General features: G+C 51.8%; 1 protein-coding gene across 1 annotated transcript; it reads left to right on the top strand.

Annotated features, from left to right (window-relative positions):
* Positions 1 to 6,180: 6,180 nt before the first annotated feature.
* Pdzk1ip1 (PDZK1 interacting protein 1) lies at positions 6,181 to 11,720 on the top strand. Its single transcript, XM_057784954.1, has 5 exons — positions 6,181 to 6,232; positions 6,495 to 6,667; positions 8,836 to 8,944; positions 10,548 to 10,643; positions 11,133 to 11,720. Exons 2-5 carry the CDS (start codon positions 6,601 to 6,603, stop codon positions 11,203 to 11,205), a joined length of 345 nt encoding a protein of 114 aa, XP_057640937.1. The 5' UTR covers positions 6,181 to 6,232; positions 6,495 to 6,600; the 3' UTR covers positions 11,206 to 11,720.
* The last annotated feature ends 813 nt before the right edge of the window (positions 11,721 to 12,533 follow it).

The following is a 12,533-nucleotide window of genomic DNA, read 5'->3' as shown; positions in this document are numbered from 1 at the left end:
TTTGACTCGTTATATTGAATGGTGCCAATGGTGAGAGGCCCTGGATAAACACTTGTTGAATGAATGTTACACTTCCTGTCATCTTTTCCTGATCTTCCTGGTTAGATGGTACACAGTGCCCAAAAACCTGCTTCAAGACATTTAGTAAGACTGTAACTTTTGATAAAAGATTGATTTTAATTTCAATTGTGTATGTGTGTGTGTGTTTGTGTGTGTGTGTGTGTGTGTATGGTGCATGTGAGTACAGGTGCCTGCAGAGGCTATAAGAGAGTGTCAGGTCTCCTGGGGCTAGAGTGACAGGTGGTTGGGAGCCACCTGATATGGACGGTAGGAACTAAACTCAGGTCTTTTCAAAAGTAGTACACACTTTCGACCCCTGAGCAATCTCTCCAGCTGCCCCCTCTTTTTTGGACATAAGATCTCACTCTGTAGTTCAAACAGACATAGAATTCACTATGTAGCCTGAACTTGCAATGATCCTCCTGCCTCAGTGTCCCCTGTGCTGGACTATAGCAGGCAGTGCTGTGCCCAGCTGGTGTGATACGGTTTCATAGCTACACATGATAAATTATGCTTGCTCACTATGGTATTTCCGGTTCTCTAGCTGCAGCAAACATGGAGTGAATGAATACATGACAGCATACTGGGGTGAAATTGGGCAAAGTGATCAGTAAGTCAGGGCTGGGGAGAGGGGCTGAGCCCTGGGCTGTATAAAGAACTGCCCGGGATTGGTCCTATCGTTCCTAATCAACTGTGTGGCACTCACTTGGAATCTTTCAGGGTCATATTTTCCTCAGCTGAAAAACTAGGAACAAGATGGCATCATTTAGGGTGAGCCTGTAGGTCAGGAGAGGCTAATTCTAGGAGCTTGTTTCCCAGTTTGATTCCCTGCTGGCCTGGAGCCCTGATGGGCAGCAGAACTGTGCAGAAGCCATTGGGAAAGATTTGGCGCTGGGCCTTCTGCTGGCAGGAGGATCCTGGTCTGGCCCCCTCCTTACTTTCTGGGCAGGGTGAGGAGGCAATAGGAGGATTTGATTGATCTTCTCTTCTGGGGGGTCCTCACCATAAATCTCCCTGGCCCACTGGGGTCTCCTAGGACTCAGAAGCAGCCGCCAGTGCATTCCTTGGCTCTACATGTTCCGGGCTTTGTACCCTTTGCCTCTTTCAGTTCCTAGCGCTGGGATCACCTGTGAGGCCAAGTACTTGTCTGTCCGGATCATAGCCCTCTCTGGGTACCAGACAGCCTCTGTCCAGAGAGTCACCAGCCTTTCTCCAAGTCTGATCTTGAGATCACATGGCATGGCCTCGAACAGACCTGCCGCAGATTCACCAAAGAGTCAGGACTCCTTAACTCTTTTGGGTCATGGTTCAAAAAAAGCCTACAGCTTATTTTGTCTACACATTATTATTATTTATTATTGTTTGTGTGCGTGTGCATATGCATGATGTGTATTTGGAGGTGAACAAACCATAGTGCACATATGGAGGTCAAAGGCCAACTTTGTGGAGATGGTTCTCTCCTACCTTTATATGGGTTTCAGGCATGGAACTCAGGTCGTCAGGCTTGTACAGCAAGTATAGCACCCAAGGAGCCATCTTGCTGGCTCCCTGTGGTCTCTTTCTCCATGAAATGTTTTTAGAAGCATCTAATAAAATGTACATTACTGAACAGCAAGCAAAGTGTATTGGAACACAGTTATCAAAATGTTAAAGGTACGTTTGTGATACAGTAATTTAAGTGTACCTTTATAATGCACTTGACCGGATTTGTGGAAGCTTCAGCGACTACTATGGTCACCTACTGATAAACACAAATGACAAATACGTCAAACACCCACAGCAGCTGGGGGGATAGGGCGGCATCTGAGGACGGCGGTTTGCGGTCTTTATTCCGAATGGAAGAAACTTGCAACATTTACAGGTTAGTGAAAAGCCAGATGTGGTACCCCTGCCCAAGTTCACAAGCCTTAGGGAATGTTAACAGCAGGCAGCCCAGTTAGTGGAATGCTCTGAGCGTGGAGAGGAGCCTCCTTTCCCCAACCAGTCTAGCTTAGCCCTCCGCAGACACCCTCATGGGTGACGATGGGTGACATGGTCTTTTGCCTTCCTTGGTACTTCTATAGGGATAGTTCAGTTCCCTTGGAAACATTCTCTTCTTAGGGTTGGACAGTTCCAAGTGCCCTCACTTATCCACAGAGATTCTGGGGCCACTGTCCTAGAGCTAGCAGTAGCAGAAGACAAAGGGCCCACCTGTAGCTAGTCACGCTATCCCTCCACTCACTTCCTTACCCTCTACCCTGTCAGGCCAGGCACTGTATATTCTCAGATTTAATATCATAAAATATATGGGAGTATGAGGTGTAGCATTGTGCTCATGCTGTATGCTGGAGGTAAAAAATAAAAGCAAGTGTGTGTGTGTGTGTGTGTGTGAGAGAGAGAGAGAAAGAGAGAGAGAGAGAGAGAGAGAGAGAGAGAGAGAGAGAGAGAGAGAGATCTGTCCTTGCAGGCGATGGGTGCACAAACACATCAACCATATGGCATTTCGGTTTGTGAGAATAGCCGTGAACAGAGGAGTAGAGAAGACTCCGGGGAAGGTGAGCTGAGGGGACGGACGTCAAAGAAGTCTTCCTGGAGAAAGTGACCTTTAAAGCAAGACTTGGAAGGCTACTTTGATAGGAGGAACTTGAAGAGAGCACTCCAGGCAGAGGGCTATGTATTGTGTGGATCAGGTCAGGGGACAGGAGACCCTGGGCCAGGCGAGGATGAAGAGGAGGGTTGACTGCCCTGCCCCTCAGGCAGGCACCTGGGCAGAAGTTTGAACATTATTTTATGGACCAGGAGAGGCCAAAATGAGACAGTCTCCAGGAATTTTCAGGCTTTCAGCAAAGATTAACAGGAAGGATATCACAAGAATGAGTGAAGAGGACTTTTACCTTTGTATGCTGACCATCCACCTCGAGGGCTGGGGATGTAGCAAGGTGCTTACTTAGCATGAACCAGGCCCTCAATTCAATTCTTATTACCATAGGGGAAAACAGCAACAAAAACGAACGAAATCAAACACCGTTCTTGAATGTGTCACCCGGCTTTTTCCCAGTCTGAACTCTGTGTGTATGGCCGTCCCCATCATGTTTTTCTATGTTGTCTGACACCGCCCCACCCCAGAGCATCACCAAGCAGGAAGCCTTCCTTGATGATTCAGTCATTTTCTGTTACATCAGAACTCTAGGTACACATGCTACGCCTCCATCTCCACTGACTGATTATATGTCAGTGTTCATTTTCCTTTCCTGTAATCCACACTTGAAACAGGGTGGGAGTCGGGGCGGCTAGAGAGAGGGAAGCTCTTAAATCTTCCACTGTGAACTGTGCGGCCAGGACCACAGCCTGGGATTGGAGCCACACAGTGCCACCTCCTGGCAGTAGGTAGAATGGCAAGTAAGATGTTGGAGGAAGGATGGAAAGGAAAGGAGGGAGGGATGTGGGAAGCTAGTGCTCTTCAGGATAAGCCAGTTCTAGTATGGTGGAAGGTTTGTCTAGGGGCCAGATGATTACAGATGAGAGCTGGGCAAGAAACAGGAGGGGGAAACTGAGTGCGGGATGGAACAGCTGCCCGAGGTGAGGATCCAGGGTTCAGCCGTAAGAGCTGCTGAGACCCACCCAAACTTTGAGATTCAGCCAGACAACCAGGGACCCCTTTGTTACCTTGGAAACAGGGATGTTGTTCATAAGCCTAGGGAGACAAGCCTTTCCCTGAGTGAGAACTTCCAGGGATCAGGGACCTAGCCTTAAAGCCAAGAGTCCCCTCCGCCCCCATCCCTCCACCCGCTTTCCGGAACAACTTGTTTTTGCTTTAAAGCCTAGGACTTTGACCTGGGAGCTGTTTCCTTCCCTTGGTCACCTGATGTCCCTTCTACTCATCATCCCTTACTGTGCCCAAAGTATAGTTTTTGGAGTCTCTGCTTCCTGCTGGGGTTTCAGGGAAGTTGGGGGTGCTTGGGAAAAGAGACTGGGTCTCCCATGCTGGTACCAGAGGCTGGGGTGTTCCCCTAGGGCATAAGCTAGGAGTGGGTACCACCACAGAAACCTCTCTGCACTCCTCTCTTTGGATCTCTCTGCCCTTGGCTGGCTGCTGGAGTATCCCTCTATTTCGGGATTTCACTTTCCTGCCTCATTTTGCTCTCTTTTTCTTTGAAACACCTGTGTTTGATCTCTCAATTGAACACTCACTCACACACACACACACACACACACACACACACACACACTCACACTCACACACACACTGCATTCTAGGGAAGTCACGTGTCCCACCTTGAGACACTGCCACCCACTCAGTTGCCCAATTCAGAAACTTAACCTGAGAGTCACTCACTCTCCACTCCGGCTAATCACATGCCCACACCCTCCCTTGCTTTTCCACCTCCCAAGGCCTCTTCAAAGCCCCATCTAAAGCAGCTCAGTCAGTGGTGGCAGGACCTGCATCCCTAAGTCTGCCTCCCCTGTCTATGATAACCTTTTCATTTTCTCAGATGAGGATTTGACCTTGGTCCTCTGCCCCCTGCTTTAAACCACTGAGGAAGGCCTGGTGGATATTTGTTAAATTCCGCCCCATTCCTTCCATTCCAACCAGCGGTTCCCTGGTTGTTCATTAACAGCTGTCATGCCTGCTCCTCAGTGCTCCTGAAATCCTCAGCCCATGTTAAAAACAGGTCACACATGTACAGATGGCATCGCTCAAGCCCATGAAGAGAGAAGAACCCACTGTTACATGGTCACAGGCTCAGTGCACATACATGAATGTAGGCAGACAGAGGAAGCAGGCTCAGGCGTCCGACCCTGTCTCTGGACACCAACTTTGTCATCTCTGGGCCTTCTCTCTCTCTTTTCTTCTTCCTGAGACAGGGTTTTTTTGTTGCTTTGGAGCCTATCCTGGAACTAACTCTTTTAGACCAGGCTGACCTCAAACTCACAGAGGTCCACCTGCCTCTGCCTCCTGAGTGCTGGGATTACAGGCCTGTGCCACCACCGCCTGGTTTCTGGGCCTCTCTTGATCTGCCAGCATTTCCTTCCTTCTTTCTTTCCTTTCCTTTGATTTTTTTCTTTTCTCTTTGAACAGGAACTAGGATCTGTTGGCAAATGTGACTCAGGACAAGCAGTGCTGCAGAAGTCCTCCGAGTCCAGGCTCCGTACCATCCACAGTGCCTTTGCCAGCGTTTAATGTCACAGCCACCTATTCTTAGCCATCTTATTTCCAAACTCATCCTTTTTGAACCCGATCAAGCCAGGATGGTATGGGCTTTGTGTGGGACCTGGATCACAGGCTCCACGCCCTGTACTCAAGGACAGATGGACATGTGATTGTGCCCTGGGGTTTCTCAAAGGTACCTGAGTACCTCCCTGGAGCCAAGACAGCAGAAGATCTGTTACCCGAGTGACCACAGAGAAGAGCTGCTTGCAGTGACCTTTCAGGAACCAATGACAGCAACAGGGACTGCCAAGAAATCCTTTCCTCTCCCTTCCTTAGGAAATGGGTCTAGCCTGCTCTAGTATCCTAACTCCTGTATTCTGGGGTGGCTGGGGCAATGAGGCCCACAATGACCTTCAGTCCCAGACTTCAGTAGGTACTTGGGTCATTCTTAGTGTCTGGAAGGTCAGGTGGATGCTATGTGTCTTGTGGAGTGGCCTTCTGCTGGGCCTGGCTCGCGGCATCTATGTCTGAGGACAGAAGAACTGTCTTGTGGCTACTCCTGGCTATAGTCTGGGCCTGTTCTGCACAACCTCCTCTAATGAATGGAGGTGGATCTGAAGACAGGCATTGAGGCTTCTGACCAAGTCAAATCTTGTCTGGTTCCTGCCAGGTTACCGGGGACTGGAAATGTGGAACCCGGCTATGAGAAAGGCGTGGGGAACAACACGATTGGTCAGGGCTGGGGATTGTGAAGTGAGGTTGTATCTCAGGGGTGGGACCCAGTGTCTGGCGTGGTGGGGCAGAAACAGGTGAAGGTAGGGCAGAATGTAAGACAGTTCTGGAGAAAGCGGGCAGGTGAGCCTTCCCTGAGGTTTTTGGCCATGAAGGTGCTTTTCCTCTGACTCTTTGAGCCAGCCAGCAAGTGTCTTAATCTCACTGTCAGTCTTCCAAAAAGCCCCACCCACTCACTGATCCCATTCAAGGCCAGACTGAAAATGTGTCACACCTTTCCCAGAGAGCCCAGCCCCACTGCCAGGAAAGGTGAGCTGAGGGCCACTTCTGAGGTAGTGTGGGTCTTGGAGGGGGCTGGGACTTCCCCTTTACTTCCCCGATTCACAGGCCCCCCTCCTTAACTGGCTTTTGATGGGGTACCTTAAGCGCCAATTTTTTGGGCTGGGCATCAGCCAGGCCTGGCAGCGCATTTCCATAGGAGGAAGGGCAGCTTCTCTTCACCAGCCTGCCAGTTCTTCCTCCCCGCCCTCCCTCCCTTTCTGCCTAACCCAATCCCGTGCCTCTCCTTCAGAGCCTGACTGCTGCCCAGCCGATCTCATAGGAACACCCCAGACCTCCAGCAGCTCCAGGAGTCCAAACACCAGCAGTGGACCAAGGCCCTACAGCTGCCAGCAGCCATGTTGGCCCTCAGCCTGCTCACGCTCGGTCTGCTCTCCGCAGTGGCACCTGCCAGCTGTCAACAAGGTAGCATAGGGCAGGAGCACCTGGGCTGCAGGGAGGAGAGGGCTGGTCGGGAAAACAGTGACCTGGGTGGGACAGGGTGGTGACCTGCAATACCGTAGTGTTTTGGAGGGGGGGACAGGCACTGGGCCAGACACACTTCTCTGACTTAGGCTCTGAGATTTGTTTGTCTCCAGTGTGAAGTGGGAGAACAGGGAACATGTTGGCTCTGGTGGTTAGGGGAGGGACAGGAGTTGAGATCCAAACCTCACAGCAGGACCCAGAGATGACTGGGTACTGAGGGCAGGGGCTAGGAACTTGAGGCTGGGAGTGATCCGAAGGCACCCTCAAATGCTTGCTCTTGGCAGGATGGGTGGTGGTGGTCCAGGAGCTGTCCCGAGTCCTTGGCTTTGGCCTAAGTCCTTTTTCTGTTGTTGTTTGTTTTGAGACAGGGTCTCTCTATCCTGAGCTGTCCTGGAACTCATAATGTAGACCAGGTTGGCCTTGAACTCACTGAGATAGCCTGCCTCTGCCTCTTGGATGACCCAAGCCCTCTTTTTCTCACTTTCTCCAGAGCAGACCATGGGTGTACTCTTCACCAAGCTCCTTCTGTTGTGCTGTGTGATCTTGAGGAAATTACCATTAAATTACTATTAAATTATTATTCATTCTCAGGAAACCTCACCCTGCCATCTCTCAGAGCTGCTGCCAGGCTGGAGGTTTGGGAGGGCTTTGTACCTAGTAGTCTGGTATCTCAGGGTTGGCAAAGATGCTCATGCATATTTGCATCACCTCTGAATCCCATGTCTCAGAGGCCTTCTGAGAAACTGAAGTACCAGAGAGGTCTAGTAACTTACATGGGTCAGCCCCAGACCATTCCCCGCCCCTATCTTTGACTCTACCACTTGCTCCCTAGATCCACAAGAGGAGGAGCAGAGGTGTTTTGTGGTCCCTGGTGTCTTGTGAGGGAGGAGTTAGCTGTAAGAACCATGGAAGGAAGTGTGGAAGGGGCCTCCCAGGGTTGTTCCCAATGCCAGAGCATCATTGGTCAGAAGAAGTGATAGACCCGAGCCAGTGTTTCTTGGCAAGGGTGGGATGGGGGCAACCCAAAACAATGGCCCTTGCAGAGCAATCGTACTGTGCATCTTCTGCTACCCGGGGTTGCTAGCCTAGGGTTGCCATGGCTACAACCAGAGAGTTCCAGCATCCTCCCTTTTCCCAACGCCTGCCAGCCTCAGAGACAGTACTAAGACTAAGCAAGTCTCCACTGCAGCAGAAGATATCAAAGTAGACTCAAAGAAGGACTTTGGCATTGGAATGAGGCAAGCTGAAGTCTTTTGACGCCCTGCTTCTCATAACATAGGATGGCTCAAGTCTCACAGGTGTCTTGTCTGAAGGCAGGGGCTCTCCCAAGCTTCCTGTTGTCCTCTCTCCTCTTGAGGCTCAGAGTGAGGTCCTCGGTCTAATGAGGAGAATAGTCTTCCTTGGGGCTGCTAGTGACCCGAGGGCAGAGGCTTCTGAGAAGTTTTAAGGGTTGGGGTTGATGTCGGGTGAAAAAGCAGAAGGGGTACGAGGCTAGACCTTAACCTACTCTCTGACGTTTGCATCCTGGCCACCATGCTGGAGAGGATGAAGGGGCTCCAGTCTGGAGCCCACCATCCCCTGCCATCTTACCTCTCTTACCCTGCACCCCATCTGAGCCCAGGGCTGAGCAGCCCAGGGCAGACCTCACCCCTCCTAATCTTCCCAAAGAAGCTTTATGCTCAAGAACTGGATCTGCCGGATGCCAGCCTTAGCCTGGCAACTCTGGGCCAGCGGGGGGAGGAGGAGGGGCCACTCCCAGCTGACAGGGCTGAGGCCAGTCATTGGAGCTGCCCTTTGGTCCCTGTTTTCTTGCACTTCCTAGGGGGCCTGCATGTGACTGTAGGGGGCATGTGTGCAGGAAGGAGGTCCTGGGAGCTAGGGCCTCAGAGCAAACCCTGGCATGTGTTCCCTATTTGGTTGCTTAGGTTTCCTTCAGACTTTAGTAGGCTCTAAGCCCCCTTCCTTCCCTCACCTACTTAGGAGAGTAGACAGACTTAACTTACATCCACTCTAGCCACTCAGATGTCCCCCTTGGCCCTACAGAGGCTGTTGGCCTTTGACACAGTCCCAAGATTGTCCTGTCCCTGAAGCTCCTTTTCCTTTTTCAGGTCTGGGGAACCTTCAGCCCTGGATGCAGGGCCTTATTGCTGTGGCCGTGTTCCTGGTCCTGGTTGCAATTGCCTTTGCTGTCAACCACTTCTGGTGCCAGGAAGAGCCGTGAGTGCTGTGTGAAGAAGGCCCGGGGCTGGGAAGCCCTCAGTGCTCAGGGTGGCACTAGAACAGTTGCTTTTATTCTAGTAGGGGATGACCTCAGGAGCTCTGGTTAAAGTCTTGCCACTGTGAGGAAGGGAAATTAACTGGTCCTCAGGTTCTCAGGAAGAGTTAGTGACAGAACCAGCTCTGAACCTGTCTGGCCCCCAGGCCTACAGTCTGTTGACTTCATGGCTCTCTCATTCCCCCATCCATCCGCTACCCCACAGGAACTTGGGAGAAATGTCTTCTCTCTTCAGTGTCTCAATTTTTTCCCACCCATGGGGGTTGGGATGGGAGACTGACCCTCCTCCTGAAATAGAAGGCCCCATCCTTTTGGAAGGTCAGCCACACGTGATGCAAAGGGCCTCACAGGCACACAGACTGGATAAGCAATTCAAGTCAAATACAGCTGAAAGAAAGTGCAGAGTGCGGGACACAGCCTGAGCTGGCTTGGGGTTGGAAGGGGGTTGGTTAGCAAGGTTTCACGGATTGCACATTTACCTCAAAACCTGACACACAAGGAGTCAGTCAGAAGATGGGGTGGTGTTCCAGTTTGGGGCCTGGCACTGGTACCAGACATGAATGCACAGAGATCAAGAGCCCCCTGGGTAAAGCTACATCTGCCTACAGGGATCTTTCCCAGGTCTCACCGAGGTGGCCTGATAGCCAGGGACCCAGCCTCAGCCCTGCAAGGCCTGTTGAGTATGTGCAAAGAGTTCAGGGCTGGAGAAGGACAGAGAGTTCCAGTGTGAGGCCCAGGAGGTCAGCAGGACCTGGCAGCACCAGTGTTCTAGACTGGGTGCTTTATGCCAACACAAAAGGGATCAGTGGATGAGATGACCTTGAGAGTCCTGGCTGTTCCATGTGGGTGCACAGAGTGTGCAGTCTGCAGGTTTAAAGACAAAAGGAGGCTGAGTATGGGCTGGATAGTCTGGACCTGGAGGGGACAGAGGCCGTTCAGAAAGGGATGGATGAACCTAAGAGCTACTTGGGAGGGAAGCTGGGAGTTGACAGAGGGAGGCAGTAGGGGGCACTGGAGGGGGGATGACTCTAGAAGCCCCCCCCCCCCCCGCCCCGAGCAGACGACATTGAGAACAAACTGAGTTGACTTGACAGGGGGCGTGTCTGGTATGATGTGCCTGTGGGATGTCTGAAGACATATACCTGAAGCTGAGTAGGTATAAGGGACCCTCACAAAAGCAGTCTGAGGGGTGAACGATGGACACTTACGGCTAGAAATACTTTGTTAGCCCTGTATCTGCCTTCTGTGACCACTAACCACATCTCCTGATTTGGGATATACTGAGTCCTGTTGGGTTTATGATGGGGCTGAGGTCGTGTGTTTGGAGGCAGTGGAAAGAGACCTGAGACTTAGGACAAGTGTCTTACAACCGCCTGTGTTCCCCACTCTCCTGGTGGATCAGGCAGGAGGAAGTGAGGCCTGAGGAGGAGGAGGAAGCTGGAAAGCTGGTGTCTGCAGGGTCCAGAGGAAAGCTGGGGGTACTCTCTTCTTAGATGGGGTGGAGCGGACAGTCTTGGATGAGCGACTGACAAGCTTCTTTTCCAGGGAGCCTGGTAACATGGTCATGACTGTTGGAAGCAAGGCAGATGGGGTCCTGGTGGGAATGGACGGCAGATACTCTTCAATGGCGTCTGGTTTTAGGTGAGATGCTACTGGGGCAGATGGGAAAGGCGTGTGAAGCAAAGAGGAAGGGCTGGTGAGGTGAGGAGTGTTCTGTGAGGACTACAGTATCCCGCGGGGAGACAAAGGTTCGATTTAGGGAGAAGGCTCAGACAGGGGTAAGGGTAAAGGGTATCATGGGGAGGGGTTCAATGCGGAAAGGGAAGTCAGTGGAAGGGTGAGTCAGGGGAGACTCTGTGGGGAGGGAGTTCTTGGGAGGCTTAGTGGGGAAACCATTAAGGAGGAGAAACCACAGACGAGGAGAATGGGATTTGGGTGGGGATGTTTCTGAGGAGCCTCCAGTGTAGGCACACAGGTCTAGATACATTCAGGGGAAGGACTCTCTGCTCCCCTGCCTCTCTGGGAGCCAGAGGCTAATTCTGGAGAGAAGGCCTGGTGCAGGATGGTGAAGAGAGAAAGACATGGGGGAAGGGAAGCCAATGACCCCGTAAGCCCTACCTCCTTTTCCAGGTCCAGTGAGCACAAGAATGCCTTCAAGAACGTTCTGGAGGAAGAGGGCAGGGTTCGCAGCACACCCATGTGACAAGCTCCTCTATGACCCCAGTCCCCAGGCTATGGGGCACATGGAGTCCATGCCACCTCTTCACCCCATCACTGCTCTGCAGGGATCTGTTGAAACAAGCTGCCCTTCTCTGCTCTCTTGAGTCACAGCCAAGCTGAGCAAAGGATGCACTGTGGCCCTGGGGTCTTCCACCCAATTCTGAGGAGCCCTCACCTTTCATCTCCCTCCTCCTGCAACTATGGAAGTGGCCCTGATTTCTACGAAATAAAGACTTTTTATACTTCTGGGGCAAAGACTCATACCCAGCTTCCAGGCTCCAAGCATGGCCTCACCCATTTCTTTTCAATAACTGCCTTCTAGGGTCTGTGACCATTGGATTTATGGATTACCCAGGAAGCTCTGGACCTTCTGGATTTTTCCTTTACAGCACACCACCCACTCTGTCCAGATCTCTCCCCTCCCCAGGGCTCCAGAGTGTTGGGCTAGCATATGGGAAAGAAAACCGTGGAGCCGAGACGGACTAGATAGAACCCAGGCCTCACCAGTGTCCTGGCTCAGCTCTCAGCCCTAGGCGGGATGGGAGTCAGGGGAATCACCCTGGTGCCACCTGGCCCAGCTCCTCTGTGTCTGTGTGTTTTACTGAACAACACTGGTACCTCTTTCTGTGGCAATAACCCAGCGGAAGTGTGTGGGGAAGGCGGCCAGAGCCTCCTTGTTTCCAGATGTTTCTCTGCCACCGACCTCACCTTTTCACAGTGCCTTGCTTCACGGTCACAGCGATGACTTTGTGGTCTAAGGCTTGCCTGAATGTCTCAAGGAGTACCCACAAACCATCTCTCTGGGGTTTAGGAGCCAGCCTGCAATAGAGGTAGAGCTGAGCAGAGAAGGGGGAGTCATGTTTCTGCTCTAGGTCTCTCTGCCTTGCTGTGTGATCTAGGGCAAGTCTCCTTCCCTCTCTGGTCTTCAGCTTTAAGGAATTGATGGTTGCCCCTGTGATGATGCTTTGGGCATTTGCCCTCTGTGGGTTTCTGCAACTCATGCAGCCTGACACATTTCTGCCAGTTTAGAGTGTACCTATTCTTCTCAACTATCCCTTGATTAAAGCAGAAAGCAAAGCCAGGGGACCAGGCGGCCCTGCTTTTTCTTCTCACCAAAGGAGAGACAGGATGGTAGAGGCTAGTTCTCCCTTAAGACACAAATATCCCTTCTTTGGTCCAGCTCCAGGCTGGGGCCTTTTGGATGCAGATCGGATCCCCTCGCAGGTGGTCACATTCCTTGCCACCTATCCCTTCAAGTTGTTGGGGGCGGGGAATGTAGGGTTCAGTTCAGTTCCCTTTATGTCCCCAGTC

This window comes from Chionomys nivalis, chromosome 11 (assembly GCF_950005125.1).
Source record: "Chionomys nivalis chromosome 11, mChiNiv1.1, whole genome shotgun sequence".
NCBI classification, from domain to species: domain Eukaryota; kingdom Metazoa; phylum Chordata; class Mammalia; order Rodentia; family Cricetidae; genus Chionomys; species Chionomys nivalis.
This window is presented reverse-complemented; position numbering and strand designations above follow the sequence as displayed.